Source organism: Silurus aristotelis (genome assembly GCF_946808225.1).
Source record: "Silurus aristotelis genome assembly, chromosome: 24".
Lineage (NCBI taxonomy): Eukaryota > Metazoa > Chordata > Actinopteri > Siluriformes > Siluridae > Silurus > Silurus aristotelis.
In genome coordinates this window covers 3,867,924-3,889,815 of record NC_139597.1, presented here as the reverse complement: position 1 = coordinate 3,889,815, position 21,892 = coordinate 3,867,924, and the positions used below count along the sequence as shown (strand labels likewise).

General features: G+C 38.2%; 1 protein-coding gene across 3 annotated transcripts in view; it reads right to left on the bottom strand.

The window, feature by feature from the left end:
- The window catches only part of col7a1l (collagen type VII alpha 1-like), a 101,619-nt gene extending 91,373 nt beyond the window's left edge, over positions 1-10,246 (bottom strand). For all 3 annotated transcript variants that reach the window (XM_083527919.1, XM_083527921.1, XM_083527920.1), the window contains exons 1-3: positions 9,895-10,246; positions 8,303-8,399; positions 5,895-6,127 (exon numbers count right to left, since the gene is read on the bottom strand). In XM_083527919.1, the coding sequence (XP_083384045.1) occupies positions 5,895-5,973 (79 nt within the window). In that variant the 5' untranslated portion in view covers positions 5,974-6,127; positions 8,303-8,399; positions 9,895-10,246. The remainder of the gene's footprint in view (positions 1-5,894; positions 6,128-8,302; positions 8,400-9,894) is intronic.
- Positions 10,247-21,892: the final 11,646 nt, after the last annotated feature.

Genomic DNA, 21,892 nt, shown 5'->3' with positions numbered 1-21,892 from the left:
TTAATCTTTTGTGGGATTAAGTTCACTTTCATGGCAAAGAGACAAATCAGACTCTGTTAAAGTTAATATTTGTTTCATTTCTCACTGTAACTCTCACTGTTTCATAGCAAAGACTGCTGAATGAGACGCTCCCATAGAAATGTATTAGAAAGACTGCGTTCTTACAAAATTTTCCACGTATCTGTACTTCACATCTGTATTTCTATTTAGTGAGACTTTTACTTTAACTTTACTACACAACTTTTTACTCGACTACATTTTGCGAAATCAGTCGTTACTTTTTTATTTATTAGAATAAAAACTCAAACACGCAGCGATCCACCAATCAGGATCGAGTGCTCGCTCTGTTTAGAACTTGTTTTGATCGGCGCTTTGTGCATTTACTGATCACCAACATACAGTTATTTACTGATCACCAACATACAGTTCAGCATCAGTTCAACATCAAGCAGAACATTTAAGGAGAGGAATAAATGATGAAGAAACTCCAGACTCGAACTCGCCACAACACACATGACCTCGTTAATCATTCTATTAATTCGTCAGTGTAACATTCGAGTCTTTTCACGTAAACTGAGTTGATTAAGTAAAAAGTCTTGTGACAAAATCATAATAGGAACATAATAGCCATAATAAATCACAGTACTTTAGACGCAAGTACATTTGAAGGCAAATACTTTTACTCAAGTAAAAGTTTAAATAGACACTTTAACTACATGGTTTGTCCACCACTGGTTATTAAAATCTCTACAGTGTATTCCAGTAAAAGCTTATAGAGAGGAGACTTGGTTTCCCCCCCACCACCACCAACTAGCCCCCCCACCGCAGAGAAGAAGAATCACATATTTACAGTGCTGCTACACTCACGACTTCTCCCGCTGCACAAATCTTCATCTCATTCATTTCTTTTCGGAAGGTACGGTACATTAAACACACGTTTGAACTCTCCGGAGGAGGCACATCTATACTCGACTTTAGCATTTAAATTAAGTGCGTGATCTCCAAAAAAAAATCTAATAAAAAAACGCATTAAGTTTCAGTCTCGGTTAAGTGCAGCTGTAATGTCTGTCCTTTTTTTAGGTGTATGTTTGAAGAAGTTACAGAAGAGTGTGACTAATGTTTGCGTACCGAATATGAGGATCCGTTGTCAGGCAGATAGCGCTGCAGGCCGCGTTATGGATTCAGACAGGTCCAGCCAGAGGCCGAGTTAAAAACAGACGAAGTGGAAAATCAGTTCAAGCAGACAGATGTTATCTGTCTCTGACTGTCTGAGCATGCAGGTGAAAACCAGATGCACCGTGAGGATATGAATCCAAAATCTTTCTTCCACTTTTTCTATTTTATTTTTTTTTTGCCACGCATCCTTACGTCCTTGCTTTCTACCTACATCCATCAACACAGCTTGAAATATAAATAATCCAAATATCCGAATACAGGAACCACCATCGACCTCGTATCTCAGGAGAGATGTGACGGCGTTATAATATAGAGGTGACAGGTGAAGGCAGATTCTTCATCCAACAAAAGACGCAGCTCGGAGCTGCGCTATATGAGCTGCTAGTGTTGAGGAGAAGTCCCTGTGACATGTACAGGTTGGTGTGTAGGACCGTGTGGGGATTAAACTGCCGTTTAATTAACTCGCACTGTGCCTTCGGGAAAGATTACATTCTATTAAAAATCATTCAGCCTTCCATCGGTAGGACTCTATTTCACTACACGGGGTATGAAGTAAAGTTGGACATATCTGATCTTACAGTCAGCGCATTTTTGTCAGACGTACAGGATTTTCTGATTTAGCCGTTAGCTAATTCCCACCAAGCATGCACTCTCTTTTATACAAACTTTTCCTAGCTGACAGTTGAGGCTCCATCAAAAATGGTTAATAACAAAATGTTCTACATAAAAGCGCCAGTGTGAATTATTACTGTGTAAATCTTGTTTTGCTTCTCAAATGAACTTTTGCTTTTGAAAAAGAACATACCAAAATTCCTGACCATACGTTTGGCATGTGCATCTTTTTCGAACATCCCATTCCACTTTAGTTCCCATTTGCTGTTAAAATAGACTCCACTGTTCTGGGAAGATGATCCACTAGTGTCCTTGTGGAGATTTGTGCACAAGGGTTGTAGCAAATTCAGGTACTGATGTATTCATTCCAAAGGTATTCAATAGGGTTGAGGTCAGAGCTCTATATAGAAGCCACTTGAGATCTTTCATTCCAACCCATATAAACTATATTTTAATGGCGCTGGATTGGTGCATTGCCATGCTGGAGCCAGTTTGGGGTTTTTTTTGCATCCAAAGATATTCTATACAATTGTGTGCCTCCATCTATGGGATAACACTTTGGGGAAGAACCACACATGGCTGGAAGAGTCAGGTGACCCAATACTTTTGTCAATAAAAAAGCATGCCAATGCAGGCTGTAAGCAATACAGCTGACATTTACCACAGAAACAATAACATTATTACTCCTAATATTCAGTGATGGGAGGTCAGGACCAGAAAAGTCTTCTCTGCTGGCCTAAACACTATCAGAAGCACTGACATACATTTACAACCTAAATTATAATATTTGTTCTATGAAATTGTATTCATTTATTCCCAACAGTTTATTATCTTTATGTCGTAGCGTTTCTCTCGGCTGCACTGCTTCCAGTACGTGTATGTGGATGCAGATTTCAGCCTCTATGTGGTGCCATGTCAATCTAATCTCCCCAGGGCCTTTCAGAATCAGAACTGCTGGCCTTTTACCACAGAGAATTTTTCCGTCCTCTGATTGGTTGGTCAGAGGGAAACTATTACAGCCAAGTTCGACTGGTAAAACACGTGTGTAGCTCTGCACACATTAATACACCTGAGTTAGACTTTTTTATGCCCACAGAGGAAGAGAAATTGATTTGGTCTCAGGCATATTTGAAAAAACATTTTGAAGAAAAGCTAGACATCGTGAGGAGGTCGGCCAACACTAAAGCTATTCACAGACTTCCACGATGTGTTGGCAGTGGTGGACAATAATAAAGTAAATATAAATCGTTATTGTATTTAAGTAGCTTTTTTACGTATTTTTAGTTTACTGAAGTATTTCCATTTAGTGAGACTTTTACTTCACTATATTTCAAAGTCAAATATTTTTTTACTCAACTACATTTTGCGAAATCAGTCGTTCCTTTTTATTAAGAAGGATAAAAACTTAACTGGTCAAACGCCCAGCGATCCACCAATCAGGATCGAGCGCTCGCTCCGTTTAGAGCGTGTTTTGATCGGCGCTTTGTGTATCTACTGATCACCAACATACAGTTCAGCATCAGTTCAACATTTAGAGAGGAAGAAATGATGAAGAAACTCCAGACTCTAATTTGCCTTGTTTAGATGACCTTTTTTTTTTTTTCAAGTAGTTGAAAAGTTTTGGGCTCATGATCATTTTAATAGAAATCAGTGTTTGACTCATTAATATCATTCTATCAATAGATCAGTGTGTAAAGAGTCACATTTTTCACAAAACTGAGTTGATTAAGTAAAGAGTCTTGTAAAAAAAAAAAAAAATAATAATAGAAACATTATAGCCATAATAAATCTAGAGTACTTTGGATACTTAAGTACATTTAAAGGCAAAAACTTTTGTACTTTTACTCAAGTGAAAGTTTAAAGGGACATTTTACTTTTACTAAAGTAATATTTTACCGAATGGATCTACTTCATCCACCACTGTGTTTTAGTGACCAGATAGGTGAGAGAGTATCTGCCATCCCTCATATTCAGAGCCAATTTGATTCTCTAGGATGCTAATTTGACTCGCTTGGAAACCAAATTCTTCAGAAGACACTACTTGAGCGTCCTGGCGCATTCTTTTCACATACCTGTCAGCCAGTTTAAACTTTTTGCTGAAAGCTTAATACGTATTAAAGCAGGTGAGCAAAGGGAAAATGGATGCACTTTGGGGCATAAGCATTAGCAATTTCAGCTCATACCTTCAGTAATGAATATTACACACATACACAATTTAGCATTTCATGGTGCTTAATAGACATGGTGTGAACTTTCTCCTACATATTCTGCTTTGTCAGAGATACGGGATCAAGCAGGATGCACGGGTATAGATGATTTATAGCAGAAGGAGAATTCTTTTAGACGTGTCAGCCTTGTTAAAGTGCAGACGACATGCAGATGTTCACGTATAACAGTGTAAAAAGCCAGACTTTACTACAGAGCTATCAGGTTCAGATACTGTACTGTATATACTGTATATATACAGGGGGTAGACCATAAGGTTGGACATAAAAACATGTGGTTTAAGACAACAATAATTTATTAGTATGGTGTAGGGGCTTCTCATGCAGATAACAGATAAAGTTGAGAGAAACTTTGAGCCATTACACTTGCAAAGAGCGATATTTTCATTGGGAAGGACGACGATGAACAGGATTAGAGAGAGAGGCAGGATTGAGATGCTTTGGACATGTGCAGAGGAGGGACATGGGGTATATCAGTAGGAGAATGCTGAGGATGGAGACACCAGGAAGGAGGAAAAGAGGAAGACCAAAGAAGAAGTTTATGGATGTGGTGAGGGAAGACATGTAGGTAGTTGGTTTGAAAGAGCCAGATGTTGAGGACAGGGGGGTATGGAGACGGATGATCTGCTGTGACGCCCCCTAATGGGAGCAGCCGAAAGAAGAAGAAGAAGACACTTGCAAAGAGTGGCCAGAAGGAAATGGAGGAAAATATCTCCTGACTTGCTATTCCAAAATACACCAGAAAGACTTGCTGTCTTAGTCACAGATTCGCCAGCAAGACGTGTACCAACAGTTTGTATGCTTTTAAAACTTCCCTATGTTTCCAATTATGTTGTGTGGATTGCATTAGTAGCCATGTTACAAAAACTCTATAAACCTTTTGAAACCATATATACATATACACACACATACATACTTTATGATATAGGCTGCGTTTACACTTGGCATTAACATGCGACCTGTATCCGGATGTTGTCCACAAATACATTGAAAAGACACGTGTAAACACGCTTCTGATTGAAATTATATCTGATCATTGTGTACCGGTCATGAGGAAATCGAGGACTTGTTGTGATCGGATCTCAGTGTAATGTAAACGCAATCCAGCTATTGTGTCTGCATTCGCAGGTCTACGTCACGCAAAACCCCGCCCCCTGTCTGTGTTGTTTTGCGATACAATCATGGGCGGAGTACATCGCAAATTGTCTGCGCATTCAAAAGTTGCAACTCATTCTCTGTAAAGAATGCGCATTTTCCCACCACAGCTTGCAACGTTTTCTAATCTATGTTTATTTTTTTACTATTTCCACAACGGAATCTATCCACATTATTACTAGCTGCAGCCTCTTTATCCATCTCGTTTTGCAGGAATTGTAAAATGTCCCGTGACTTAAAACATTTTCCAACAGACCCACCACTTTAGGTCGACTCTGCAGACTTATTTAAATATTGATCGATTATCCAGATAGAGAAGTCATGTTGCCAAGTGTAAACATGTCGTGTCCTGATTGACCGATGATCCGATCTGCTTGATCGGACCACAGTGATCGCATGTTAATGCGAAGTGTAAACGCATTCATAGATATAGATATGTATAGAGTATATATATGCACATGATTCAGTTGTCCAACCCCTGTGTGCAATATGTACATTTCTTTTTATTGGAGAAAGACTTCATATTGCATTCACATTGTCTGATTTATTATCTCAAGCACTCAGAATGACAGTCTTGTGTACTTTGGTATGCTAATTCAATTCCCATGATATATAAATACAGCTTCTTGAAAGAGTGTGTGTCGTCCTCTAGTCCTTATCTGTTCAATATGTGCAGTGCTTTGAGTAAACACGGAGAAACACGTGAGCTAGGAATCAGCCTCGTACCTTCAGCTTGTGCAGACACATTCTGATAGGAGAGAGAAAGAGAAAGGAGCAAGATCCACAAATACAAATGATCCATCATCTCTCACTCTCTCCCACTCTCTTTTTCTCTTTTTTCTCCTCTATGGGTCGCTCCTCTCGAGTCTCTTCGCTATCTTATCTCTCCTCCAGCAGGCCCAATCTTCCGAGATGACGCTCAGCTTTGCTTTATTCAGCCGCGACTTTCCCTTCCTTATCTGACAGAGAGACAGAGAGTGTGTGTGATAGCAAAAGAGAATAAACAGAAAGAAAGAGAGAGTGAGAAAGAGAGAGAAAAATAAGATCATTATCAAGGTCATGTGCATACAGAAAGTGATGTTTTTATAGAAGAGACGTAATATAACATGTACATTTTACACACTGCAAGTTCGTTCAGTGTGGGATACTTGGATGAAGGGACCAAATATTGCAAAGAAATAACAAGGAAAGAAAAAAAGAAGAAAAAATAGATTAAGAAAAAAATTAACACAAATGAAAAATTTGTGTTAAGATAAAACATTCTAAGATAAAACAAAGGCAAAATAAAGAATATAGCAAAGACAAGATAAAAAAATTATAAATCAACTAATACTAGAAAAAAAAAATAGGTAAAATAAAATTTCAATGGAAATAAAAAATGTAAATTAACAAGAATTTGGTCAAAAAAAGAGCAAAAAACAAACAAACAAAAAAAAGACATTAAAAATATAAAAAGGTCAAAAGAAGATGTGTGAAGGAAGAGTAAAAAAAAAAGACAACAATAGTAATAATATTTTAGATGAAAAACTAAAAAATGTGGAAAAAATTCAAAAGACAAAACTGCAGCTGAAGTGAAAAATATCAAATTCCTTCAGTAACATATGGAAAAGGCACCGATCCAAAGAAACTACAGAAATTATCCAGATTATCTGTAGTTTAGAAGATAAGAAAGCGTTGAAAAACACACTATGAAGACAAAAGTTTCTACAAGCACACTTCAAAATCTAGTGGAACATTCCAGAAGAGTGGAGGTTCCACTAGATTTTGAAGTGTGCTTGTAGAGATTTCGCTCATTCAGCTATAAATCAGGCAAGGAGACAATGAAAAACCGCCCTCCTGTTTTTATTCAATTCCATCTGATGTAAGTGAGATGAGGAGGACTGGGGTGCAGTCTGCATTCCAGTTCATCAAGTTCAGGAGGGTTGAGAGTCAGAGCTCTATAGTAGGAGATCTTCCATTCGAACCCATGTGAAGCAGATCTTCATGGACCGGCGCATTGTCGTGCCTGAACAGGTTTGAATCTCACACCACATCCAAAGACAACGTCCTATTCATTTGCGTGCCTTCATCTTTGTAGTAACAGTTTGGAGAAGAACCACATATGGCTGGAAATAGTAGGTGTCCCAATACGTTTGTCTTCATAGCGTGTTTACAACGCTTTCTTATCTTCTAAACTACAGATAATCTGGATAATCTCTGTAGTTTCTTTGGATCGGTGCCTTTTCCATATGTTCCTGAGGGAATTAGATATTTTTTACTACAGCTGCAGTTTTGTCTTTTGAATTTCTTCCAGATTTTTTTGTTTTTTTATTATTACTATTGTTGTCCTTTTTTTTTTTTTACCCTTCCATCACATATCTTCTTTTGATCTTTGTATGTTTTTAACTTCTTTTTTTTATACCTTAAGGTATAACCTTGTTAACTTGTTTATTGGTTAATTGGAGCCTTAGTGGAATTTTTAAGTTGAAGAGATGAACAATTTTTCCAAGAGAATTGAAAAATGTTTTTATTATTCTTATCTAGATGTTAGACACAATTTCATTGGAAGATTCTAAATAAAACCTAAGTTGATAATAAATAAATAAAAAATCAGGCGGAGTGTGTAACTTGCATAAACGTATCAAGACATTTATTGAAGGAGTCTCCAGTTCTAGTATTTCTTTTTAGTAATAGAGGGATAGACAGAGAGAAATCTGAAGGCGTGACAGAAAAACTGATGCTATAATGCAAGTGATAAGAGGAACTAATTCGTTTTATAGACATCCCATAACAGTACACGCACCTATAACTGGATAAAAGTAGCATTGCATAATTATTATTGTGCGTTTAAATAGGAATGAAGAAAAACAATACTGTTATAGGAAATGAAATTCTCATATAAAATGATGATTATTTCTTTACAACTACACACATTTAGTGTTTTATTCCAACAGAAGAAACTGCAAATATTTCCGATCCTTTAACTGGAAAATGATCTCTTTTTTGGGAGGGGGAGGACACGAGTTTGTTTTTTTAACCCCAGCAGTTTTCCAACACTTCCTGTTTCCTGTTCATTGACTTACAGATCGTTGATGCTACTCTGAAGTTGCTATGGCGTTTAAGAAACAGAGAAAAGAGGCTCTGTGTTCACATACCAGTGAAAGTCAGTCCTGTTCCTGCATGTAAAGCCACATGTTCTCATCCAACTGGCTCCATTCCAGGATTACCAACTCACTTCGTATACACGGATACCTAAAGCAAACAGATAAGCGGAATAAGGATCAGCTTCGTGTCTCAATCAGCTTGGCCTCAAACGTGCCTCTTTCAACTGTATTTTGAAGATCCTGAAGATGCAACATTTCTCCACTGGGATAAAATCTTTCTGATGCTATGAAGTGCAGTTTGACCCATGGTGTGCTGTGGCTCTGGTTACGGGGTTCCTCAGATCTTTTCTGTGTCTCCAAATGTCAGCTGGTTCTACATAACAGCATTTCTCTACTTTATAAAGGATTATCCCTGTAGGTGTGAAATCAGTTGTCACACTCAGACTTAAATACACTACACATACTACACACTACACATACCACACACTACACATACTACACACTACACACACACAGTATCTCCATATAAGGTTAGTAATACAATATAACAAATATATATATAATTTATTCACCAACATACATGTACAACATACGCTTTGCTCAGACAGTAAGCAGCCACGTTAGTCAGATTTAGACAAAAGCATTAAAGTGAAATGTCTTCGCTTTTGTCCGCTTAAGGTCAAAAGCCTGGCGGATTTACTGAGTGTGTCTTCCAAAAAAACCCAAAATAAATCAATAAGGGAGTGTAAATCGTTCGGGAACAGAAAAAATGTTCTTGCAAGAAAGACATCATTGTTGAATATACGCACTGTCCGATATGCACACGAACATCTGAAAATGCTGCACGAAATTTTTCCACATTAGTCTACAGAATTGAGGCATTACAATGAGTGTCCTTGAATTAGCATTACATCAGAGATGCATTATTAAAGTTATAAAACAGGTTACAAAGCAAAAAGATTTGATGATTTGAGTCTGAGAGTATAAAAATTTTCGGTGTATATGTAATATTACACACATTGACATTAACGCCAATTAATTTCATTTATATCATCAGCTTTTTCCCCAGTCTGTGGAATTCACTACGAGCTCTAGGTTGTAACAGGTATTTTATTATATTGGTTATATTGCTTTTTAAATTCTTGCCAATCTTTGCCCATACTTCTTGCTAATCAGGCCTGAAGACTATGCCTACTTTTTTGGTTTTAATATCAAGCATTTAGTTTTTTTGAAAAAACTGTTGCATTTTTTTGCCAGATATTTAATACATAGCTTTTTGAAAGCAGGTGTTGGGGGTGTGTATAAACTTTTGCACTCAATGTAACTAACTGTAAGTGAAATACTACAGCAACAGTGCACTTTGTGGCTGGCCAATGTCCAAATGAGGAGAAAAGCTTGGCAGAAATATGGCAGTGTGAATCACATAGAGTGGCTTTCAAATGCATAGAGCAGAGTGGGAGTGAAAAAAGGAAGAAAGAAAGAAAGAAAGAAAGAAAGAAAGAAAGAAAGAAAGAAAGAAAGAAAGAAAGAAAGAAAGAAAGAAAGAAAGAAAGAAAGAAAGAAAGAAAGAAAGAAAGAAAGAAAGAAAGAAAGAAAGAAAGAAAGAAACCAACATTTTCATTTCAGCTGTCATTTTAACTCACCACTGTCATCCAGGTTTACAGTCCCACTGAGCTGCACACACACACACACACACACACACACACACACACACACACACACACACACACACACACACACACACACAGCTCCCCTGGACAAATACACACGAACGTCCTGTGAAAATCCTGCACCGAACTCTCAACCGATTAAACTCCAGCAGGCTCGAGATGAAAGTGTCTTGGTAAAAATAAAAAGAGGCAATATGGATGAATGAATGAAACACACACCCCTCAGAGTGCAAGCTCAGGAAGTGTGTGGATGTGCAGCAACAGGTCGAGTTGTCTAAAGTGACTGAAAGAGAGTGAAAGTATGAAAAGTGGGTGTGTGTGTGTGAGTGTGTGTGTGTGTGTGTGTGTGTGTGTGTGTGTGTGTGTGTGTGTGTGTGTGTGTGTGGAGAGGGTTGACCGAGGAGGGGGGTATTAGAAGGGGGAAGAGCGAAGGGTAGGAGCAAACAACTGGTGCTGGAGGGCACTAACTTGTTCACTGTCTCCTTCACGAAAATATTTGTCGTCCCCTAAAAACACACACACACACACACACACACACACACACACACACACACACACACACACACACACACACACACACACAAACACACACACACACTCTCTCTCTCTCTCTCTCTCTCTCTCTCTCTCTCTCTCTCTCTCTCTCTCTCTCTCTCTCTCTTCATCTACAGTATCTTCTCATTTCTGCTGCAAAGAGAGCTGGAATGTGTCCTCTTCTACTCGTACATACAGCCGAGGACTTCACAACGTTCACCCTGAAACGTTTGTGTTTCTATAGTAACAGTTTATTCACAGGGACGCTTTACATACACGTACACGTTTAACGACAACTAAAGGAGTCTCCAGTGTTAGAACTTTCTACATCAGACATCTTTTTTTTTTAGGATGTTCTACAAGTAACAATATTTTAAATTATTTGCATTATTTTCATTTAGGGTTTCACTTTTCATAGCCAAGGACTCCTACAAATACAGTATCTCACAAACGTGAGCACACCCGTCACATTTCAGCAACCATTTTAGTATCTTCTTAAGATACTAAATCTCTTAGAGCTCTCTTACTACTCTAAGGGCTTTTAGAGTAGTCGATGTGCAGCTTGTATAGCGGTTCTCACATTTGTTGGCAGTTATTTAGACAATAATGGTTGTATGTTGAGTTATTTCTAGAGGACAGTAAATCTGTACTGCTCTACAAGCTGCACAATGACTATTCTAAAATATATACGAGTTTAATTTGTCCCTTGAGAACATATAATAAAATGGTGAGGGGTGCACTCACTTTTGTGACATTTTGTAAAAACTTTTGCAACTTATTTGTATCTGTACAATATAATAGCAATTTTTTTTTTACATAAAAATTTTACATTTTAATGTAAAATTTTACATTTTTACATTAAAATTTTTTCAATAAATGACATTTTTATTTAAATTATGACCCAAATTGTCTTTATTTACAGGCATTAAAAAATATTTAATAATAGATTTCCATCACTGTGGAAAAAAAAAACAACGACCCCAAAGAATTAAGAACCAGTGCTTTCATTACTAAAACTTGTGTGGAAAACACATTTTAATAAAAAAAAAAAATGCTCTTAAGGGGAACTTTGTCTCGCAAGTCGTTGAATGTAAGTGGAAGATGGTGACAAACTTGGTTGGGTTGTAAGTGTACGCTTATTTCACATCGTATTTTTCATTTGCATAAAAATTACACTTTGCATTTATAAATGCATTCAATTTTCCTGTCGCTTGAACAATGAGAGCAAAACCTGTGCACAAAGCCAGTTCTTTGAAGAGGGTAGCTCAGTGGGTAAAATGTTGAACTTTTGATGGGAAGGTCATGGGTTCAAATCCCAGCACCACCAAGCTGCCATTGCTAGGCCCTTAAACAAAACCCTTAAATCTTCAATTTCTCGGCTGTATAACTGAGATAACTGTAGGTCTCTCTGGAAAAGAACATTTGCTGAATTTAATGTAATGTAAATGTAAGATACGCTCAACATGGGTTTTAGTGGAAGATCTTAAATGGAGATCTGATTTCAACCCCACTAAATACTTTTTGGGACACACCCCAGGCCTCTTCACCTCACCTGCATCAGTACCTGACTTTATTAACACCCTTGTAGTGTTGCTATTTACTATAACAGTAAATAGGGACTAAGTGTTGAATGACATGTTCCTAAAGCACATGAATCCTATGGTCAGGTGTCCACAAACTGTTTTCTGATTATCAGCCCACTTCATGCCTCTGAGAAAAGATTTTCAGAAACATACTTGATATCCACTATGCATTATTCAGAAAGGGAATAGATAACGCTAATAGATAAGGTATGTGAGGAATGTCGACCAGAATGTCGGCTTCTGGGAGTTTAAGGAGTTAATCTTCGGCTGCTAATCACACAAGAGAGAGAGCAAAAGGATCAGATCGGAGAGATTACTTTGTGATAAAGGGGTCCCTGGGTCCCTGACACATATAAACACCAACATTACACCAAATGTTATTTAAAGGCCGAGCCTGAGATTTACGAAGATAACATCCTCCATAATGCGCCAGTTTGCGTAAGCCAAAGAGGTTTGGTTGTGTGCTAATGCGCATGCTGAGAATGGGAATAAAGCAATTAATAAAAGTGGATTTGAGTTTAGTGAATCTGTCCGTAGCCGTCATTAACCCATGTCTCGGAGAGACTCCTGGAAGAGTCAAACAATAAACCCGGTCTCACTGCATGTTGCCTTGCGCAGGAGTGGTAGCCTCAAGGCTGTACTTTTAGTGTGTATTTATTACACGGTATAGTGAATGTAGTTTACCTTTTAAATTATTTAGGATACGTAATTGGACCTTAAGGACCACTTTTGTGCCTTTTATTACCTTTTAGAATAAAACTAAATGCACATTTCCAGGTAAAAGCTACAGTACAGATTAACGGTACAGAAGATGTAGCCTTGAGGGTACAAACCATTACTCCAGATATGGCAAGGATAAATAAAAGAGAAAAAATGGAAGCATCTTCAGTCTTTTGCTTTCAGAGGAGGTTATTCATTTGAGGTAATATTGTAAGAAATGTTCTGTTTGCTGTCATACACTATATTGACAAAAGTATTCGGACACCTGACTTTTCTAGCCGTATGTGGTTGTATCGGACCAAAACTCTTGAACTTAGTGACCTGTTCCAGCATGACAATGCCCCTGTGCACTATGCCATAGCCAAGAAGATCTCCTGCTAGAAAGCTCCAATCCTATTGAACACCTTTGAGATGAATGTAAACGCTGACTGCACCCCAGACCTCCTCACATCAGGTACATCGGTACCTGACATTACTAACACCCTTGTGCACAAATCTCCACATCATCTACTAGAACAACTTCAAAGAATAGTGGATGGGATAAAGGAGATGTTCATAAAGTGCATACAATCAGGTGTACACAAACATTTGGCTTGATAAAGGCTTGATAAATCTCAGAAATGGTGCACACGGCAATCCCCAAATACATTCCCAGCCCCTCTGTCATATTCATTTATGCAGGTTATTGCCATTCCCAAAGGCACCTTATGGTTATAATGAATATTTCTGCATTAATACTGCAGCATTTTTTTATTATATATATAAATATATATATATTTATATATATATATATATATATATATATATATATATATATATATATATATATATATATATATATATATATATATCACATCAGGGTTTGACTGTTATAAACCCGAGTGTGTTACCTGAGGTCAACTTTAACAGCCCGTCACTGGAATGCAGAGAAATTTATTGGTGGTTTCCAGCTGCCAGTCATGACACACCATAACTCAGCAGACCCAGGTCACACAGAGAGACCTGACCTGTGGAAAAAAATAACTGTCCTGACCCTTGGATACACACAGGAAGCACAGGACCTAGAGTGTGAAGTATCTAGTGGGTTCATGGAATAAAGCTGATGGGGGAAAAAAAACAGGATTCATGAAGTCAAATTCAGTTATTGTCTAGAAATTTTCTGGTATGTTTATGATCAGGTCAATATTTAAGACTTATTGGGAAAAGTGGTAGTTTAGTGATTAAAGCTCTGACCAGAAGGTTGGTGGGGCAAGTTCTAGTATCACCAAGGTACCACTCTTGGGCCCTTGAGCAAGGCCCTTAACCCTCTGTGCTCCTGAGGCAGCTGTATTATGTCTGACCCCAGTTTCCTAACATATAGGAAGGAAGAATTTCACTGTGTGTATATTTTAATGAGTATAAATCACCTTTCTTTCTTTTCTATCATGATATAACAATATGCTTCATGCCACAACCTGGATTGTGTCATCACTACAACAGCATGTCACTGTTGTAACCACAAAATGATGCAACTTCTGTTTGCTGCCTAATTTATACTGACCCGGAAGCCAACATGTAATGCTATTACCAAGATTTGATTTTTAATAGAGTTGTTTAAACCCTAGTGCTACAACTAAACCGAGACAAGCTTCTAACTTTGCAGTCACCTCCACTGAGAGAACTTATCAGATGTTGCAGGCTCAACAGAACCACAATATGTGAACCAGGTGTGAAATTGGAGCCAATAAAAAAAAATCTCGTTTTCTACCGAAAGTTTGTAAGTCAACGGAGGAAATCAAGCGTGCGCGATCTTCTTCCCCGAAACGTAACTGTACAAAACGATCATTTTAATGACTTTCATGCATCTGCAAACTCCTGTTATACTCCTGCAACTAAGGCCCATATAACGGCTTTTCACAAACTCAAATAAAAACATCTTCACAGTTTAGTGTTCGATTTTCAGCCTGTTAGAAAGAGAGAGAGAGAGAGAGAGAGAGAGAGAGAGAGAGAGAGAGAGAGAGAGAGAGAGAGAGAGAGAGAGAGAAAGAGAGAGAGAGAGAGAGAGAGAGAAAGAAAGAGAGAGATAGAGAAAGGATGAATGGTGAAGTTATAAGATGAAGACAGATCAGACTGGCTCACAGGTGTGTGGAGAAGCCTGCTAGGCATAGCAGAGCCCCTCTTTCATGTTGCATGGTTTCTAGGTTAGCAGATCCACAGGGTGCCAGAAAGGTCGTAAATCCTACTGGATATGTGGTGTGTAGATAGGCAGAAAGTTGGCTTTATCTCTGGGAATGGTGCACGGTGTAGCTGGAGGACATGGCATTGATAGAGGCAGAGTGTGTTGAGAAATCTTTTTTGCTTTCGTCTTCCTTTTGCAACCGTTTGTACCGTTAAAACACCGGAGATATATTATTTATTCAATGCCATTTTCTATTTAATATTCACAGGGATGTAAAGGCAGAAGAGACTACGGTTGCCTTTCAACCTGTTTTCACCCAGGGTTTTTTAGGCTGTCTGTACAGATTTCCTGTTTTTCATCATCTCATATTTTCTGACATTCTCCCCAAGCAAACAATGACTTTTGAAAGCAAAGGGAGAAGAAAAAGTGACAAAAATGGCCAGGATAAAAATCCATTAAACGAAGTAAACAGAATATATAAATGTCACAAAGATTTCAATTAGATATCATTTCAAACTATGTTGATTTCTATTATATCTTACCCCCCCCCCCCCCCCACACACACACACACCTGAAGAACAAACCATTGCTGATAGCTGTAACTTCAAACACAGATCACAGATGGAGAAGTTTTAAATAGATAAGCAATGCAGAGGGGCAGAGGGGTATCTGGTTTTGTTGTGTTAAAAGCAACAGTAAAAAAAAAAAAAAAAAAAAAAAAAAAAACAAAACAAAAAAAAAAACAGATAAGAAACAATACTTAGAAGACAGAATTAAAACTCAATATGTATTTAAAGTGTTTGAATAAAATCGTACGCTATTGTTAAGGTTTGGATTTGGGATATGGATGTGGTTTAGGGTTCATACTTTTTTCGATGAAAATCAAAATCTGTTTGAATTTTACTTCAGTAGAAGTAAAATTACCAGTCAAAAAATCTACTCAAATAAAAGTAAAAAGTAGTTTATTTATAATTTACTATTTTATTTTATTTTATTTTATTTTTTTTAAACATCGGGGGGCGGGGGGCGGGGGGTAGGGGTAGGGGGGGGGGGACTGATGTACTTTACAAAGGAAAAGAAGATATAAATCTCATACTAGTTATTTTTATTTTACACTTTTAGAAATTAACATGCAATAACAACAAATAAACAATAACTACAAAACATGAATTGAGTAAGTACAATGTGTGTAATTGCACTTTCACAGCAAAAAGAAATCTCCTGTTTTAATGTCACTTACGATCATGAGAGAAATCGCAAATGCGAAAAAGATTTTTGGATTCGACTGCATTTCCGCTATCAGCTCGGTCCGCATCACTTGTGTCTCTGTGGGGTCCGTCTTCATCTCGTTTTTATGTGAGTTTAGCGCATTTAATCTCTGCCCATCAACCAATCGATTAGTGCAGTAGTTTCTGGTTTCTTTTTTTTTTTACTCAGAAATGTACTCATTACAATATTACAAACAAAACATACTTGATTGAAAGTAAAATGACAAATTTGAAAAACTTAAAAAAGTAGAAGTACACAAAAAAAACCTACTCGATTACAATAACGTGAGTAGATGTACTTCGTTACTTTCCACCTCAGGATAGCTATATTTCTATTCGATAACAATTCCAGTGTTTTTTATACTACAAACCGGGGCACTTTAATAGGACAATAGTGAGTCCAGGTACAGTATCTCAGAGTTCTTGTAAAGTAAATAACATAGCTAATTGAACCAAAGTCTAGAAATATGATTTTAGAAGAAATTATCATTTACTATCTTACCCCACACTGCACCACAATCTCTCCATCCTTTACCACTGCTTTGCTGATCCCACCAGCTTTCATGGACCAGAAAGACATGCTTCCAACCAGGCATTAATTCAAATTGGTATTGGTATTCATGATCTGCATGTTTGATTTGGCACATGTTTTTACGCTGGATGCCCTTCCTAACGCAACCCTCCCCATTTATCCGGGCTTGGGATCGGCACTAAGAGTGCACTGGCTTGTGCAACCCTAATGGCTGGGGATGGTTCCCTGACCAGGGATCAAACCCCGGCCGCAGAGGTGAGAGCGCTGCATCCTTAACACTAGACCACCAGGGAACCTACACTATAGGTATAGACTAAACTTTCTTTCGGCTTCTCTCATTAGGGGGCGCCACAGCGGACCATCCGCATGTTTGATTTGCCACATGTTTTTACGCTGGATGCCCTTCCTAACACAACCCTCCCCATTTATCCAGCTTGGGACTGGGTCTAAGGCTTGTGCAACCCTAATGGCTGGGGTTGGTTCCCTGACCAGGGATCGAACCCGGGCCGCAGCGGTGAGAGCGCCGCAACCACTAGACCACCAGGGGACCTCTATAGCTATAGACTAATCTCTAATATAAATTTAAGCACCAAAGAGTACCTGTTTTAACCATTTATGTTAATTGATGCTCTTTTTCTTTTAAAGCAAAGTTTGCGAGGAATTTTATATAAGATTTTAGTTGAATACCACAGGTATAGATGCTTACTATAAATGTTCCCTCGAAAAAACGAAAAAAGAAAAGAAAAACCTTCAATAAAACATACACGTTTAAGTTTGGACAAAAAGATTAGCACTTTGAGTGAGAATATAATAAGCAGCTAAATCGACTTAATGCTGGGTTGGAGTATAATCCTTCAACAAAAAAAAAAAGAAAGGAAAAGTAAAAGGCAAACAGCAGCTGTTAATGACACCATTATAAAAATTATTGACTAGCTAACTCTGGAATAAAGCTAATAATGACTAATCATCATGGGGACATGAATAGGGCATGCCCTTATAAACCACCTGCTAATTATTCTTTCTAGCTCCTCAGAGTCCCTGAAGACTTTCATTCTGTTAAAGTGTGCTTTGATTAAATTCATGTTTAATGTGAAGGAAAAAAAAGGGGAAAAAAAGAAAGAAATCTCGCGCGCTGAGTTCGGCACATTTTGCAGGGGCAATTTAAGACTGGAAACGGCTTTCTTTTTTTTTCTTTTCTCCAACACTCTCCCTCATTTTCTCTCTATTTTCTCTCGTATGTACAATATTTATGTAAAGGATGAGATTTCTACATGCTTTTTGAACATTGCATTTCACCTTTTTGCTGGTATAGTATTCTCCACTCTTCTGGGAAGATGTTCCACTAGATTTTGTGGAGATGTGTGAGATGTATGAGATCTCATTCAGCCAAGTGTGTTAGTAAAGTCAGGTAGTGATTGTAGATGAGATGATGAGGTCTGGGGTGCATGTTTACAGCCCTCCCATCTTCATAGAGCCGTGTCTCCTACTTGAAATAAATGGAAATTTTCATGCTAAATCGTCTAAAGATTCATATACAATCGTGCGTTGTGGTTAATGTTTGGAGAAGAACCACGCATGGTTCGGGTGTCCCAATACTTTTGCTTGTTCAGTGCAAAATGTTAGAAAAACAACTTCAGTATAACAGAGGTCTTAAAGTATGAGTGGCTTGTTTTAACAGGTAGTTTTGGCCCTGAACTTGTTTTACTGTTCTTGGAATACATTGACTCCTTCTCTAACTATTTTCACACTTAATGACCTTCTCAACTCTTTAAAAGCCCTTCTTTTCTTTTTCAGTACAAATGTTCCCTTGAGTAGGCTAAAGTATATCATTAATATCACCCCCCACCTGCACCCCTATAAATAATAAACGATCCACAGCTTGCAGAAAGTCACCTCATCGTACAATTATGCAGCGCTTAATCTGAATACAGAAGTGTCCTGTTTATGAATCTCCACATCCACTTCCCTCAGCCACCGGAGGTAAAGTCTCATTAAGTATGAATAAGTCGGAATATGTGCGCATATTAATGACACCAGGCCAACGTTAAAACCTCGGTTTGTCAGTCTAGACCAGGTGAAGTTATGAAGCACTGGAGTTGTTTTCAGGGACAAAAAAAAAAATCACTTTGGCTGATTTTCTTTGATATCATGCTTCAAATGATCTGATTTATATATGAAGTATAACTGAATGCTTTTTTAAATCACACGGACTTGTGATTGTAACGTAAACAGTAGATTTATGCGCACACTGTAATATGTTACTGTTTTTATAGGAACAGCTCATACACTGGGACGTCACTAGGATCCAAGACCAGAGTTAAATGGATATAAAGGAATGTTGTGCAAAATCAGAGGTGATAAGTAACTGGATTGAATTTACTCACGTTACTGTAATCGTGGGTTTTTTCTTTAAAGTGTACTTCTACTTTTTAAAGAACTTTTTAAAATCTGTAATTGTACTTTCGCTCAAGTATGTTCTGTTTGAAACCCTTCATTTGACTGGTACTCAAGCAAAATTTAATTGAAGTAACAATCATTTTACTTCAGTAGAATATTTTATTACCCTTTCCAACCTCTAAAAAGTATAATAGTTGATTTGGTGATGGTTTTTGTTAGACCCCAGAGAGAGAAAAAGACTGATGTTACTGCTAAACCACAAAATGAAAACTCTTCTGCCATGAAGATGCAGTTCACAGATTATGACACTGAGGACAGAGAACTCCTTCAATACATTTTAAATTAATCTCCTTACAAAATACTGTCAAATATTCCTGATAACATGCATTTTTTAAACCCTTCATGTGACACATCTGGGATACCAGTGTAAATTTTTACAGTTCGAAGCAACATTCCAACAAAAGCATGAAAAAAAACCTGCAATTCACAGCTGCATTCTGACTTCTCATCATTATACAACAACTGAATAGCTAACGTTACCGTGCGCATTTTTTAAATAACAACAATTTCCTATACTAACACAATATCATATAATCGTCAATAATCAGAAATCCTGTTGTGATTATATTACTCTAACATTATGTACTAGGTGAGTTAATTAAAAAGCATTGATGAGTGATAGAAGAGTATCTGTGAGAGTGAAAGGGAAAGTTTATAGGACTGTGGTGAGACCTGAGATGTTGTATAGATTAGAGACAGTGGCATTGAGTAAAAGACAGGAGGTGGAGCTGGAGGTAGCAGAGCTGAAGATGTTGAGGTTTTCGTTGTGAGTGACGACGATGGACAGGATTAGAAATGATTTTATTAGCGAGACAGTGCATGTAGGACGTTTTGGAGACAAGGTGAGGGAGGTGAGATTGAGATGGTTTGGACATGTGCAGAGGAGGGACATGGGGTATATCAGTAGGAGAATGCTGAGGATGGAGCCACACAATTGTGTAGTCTTTGGATGTGGTAGCAAAAAAAATTGTCCCTTCACTTTTTCTTCACTAGGAGACCCAAACCTGTGTGTGTAAATCCAGCTCCATGAAGATATGCTTTGCATGGATTTGAGCAGAAGATCTCCTGTTTTATAGCGCTTTGACCTCAACCCTATTGAACTTAATTAATTTGAAAACTGACTGAACCCCAGGCCTCCTCACCTCACCTACATCAGTACCTGACTTTACTAACACTATTGTATCTGAATGAGCACAAATCTTTACAAAATCTAGTGGAACATCTTACCAGAAGAGTTGAGCTTATGATAAGAGCAAATTTAGGCGAAAATGTAGAATGGGATGTTCAAAAAAAGATACACATCCCAATCTTATGGTTCGATCACAGCTCCTTACTTTTAATTAAATAGACTTAGGTAGAAGAATTAAGAGAACTCTGAATGTGAATAATGGATGCGGTTCAGTGCTCCGTTCTCCTTCATGTCAGACCTTTATACAGTGAGGAGAGAGTTTTTTTTTTATAGTTACAGACACACAGTTCCCGTGGGCTTACCACCTGCAGGAGGGACCGTAAGGGACCGGTGCTGAGAGGATTGGGCAGCAGTCGAAGGCGGGGGCCTTGACAGCCCGATCCCTGGACACAGAGAAGTGTCTGGGGAATCTGCTTAGACTGCTGCCCCCGCGACCTGAATTACGGATAAGCGGGAGAAGATGAGATGATGAAAGGGATGAGAGACACACACTGAGAAAACCTTCAGTCCACACACACTCTCACTAGGTTACGCTTGTGCTTTCACCACCATTTCTCAATAAATGCTCACTTCAAAGTAGAGAAAAACTGTGTTTTTTTTTCTGTTTTCCTGAAATGGAATAAAAAGTAAAATAACACACAGTGAAGGAAAATGGACCAATGTGCCTAGACTGTGAACGGCAAGAGTGAACATGAACATAGAGCAAGTTTGAGGTGAATGTGATAAATATGAGGTTGAAATGTAAAGTAATGTAAGAACAGAGTAAAGTGAAGTACAGATCATTGAAAAAAAAAAATACTTAAAGAGCCTTACTTTGCATATTGTTAGGGAAACCAGGGTAAAAGATCAGGGTCAGCCATCATGCAGCGCCCCTGGAGCAAAAATTGTTAAGGGCCTTGTTCAAGGGCTCAACAGCGGCAGTTTGGCAGTGCTTTGGCCTCCACCCCCTAACCTCCTGAAGGGGAGCCCAGAGCTTTAACCGTTGAGCCACAACGACTCTAATAAAATGCAGTACCACAGAAAAACCACTTCCTTAATTATTGTTTAACTCGATGATACGCAAACGTTTTAAATTCGCAGTGTGTGTGTGTGTTTGTGTGTGTGCTGTTTAAAAAAGACAGCCTGTTGCATCGCTCACAAATCTAAGCAGCCACACCTGTTGTAGCTACCATCATTAATTGTGAATCATGCATAATGTGGAAGGATGCACATTTAACTTTAGCCTCGAGGAAGCCTTCATAATTATCGAGTAACAACTGCTCCTGAATAACGTCCCAGAGCTTGCCTACAAAATGAGGTTCTTTATATACGACAGCTTAAGACAGGGGATGCCTATCAACGCGTGGCATTCCCAAAATGTCTATCATCTATCCTTCTTGTGGCATTTGCCGCTCGATTGACTTACAGAGCGGCCAGTCTGAGATCTCTCCGCTTCTAACACACGGGTCACCATGCAGGCATGAACTGCTGCAAGTCTCCAGCGAGCTAATTGACTTTACTTATTTATAAAGGTCAGCATTTTTCCCCAAA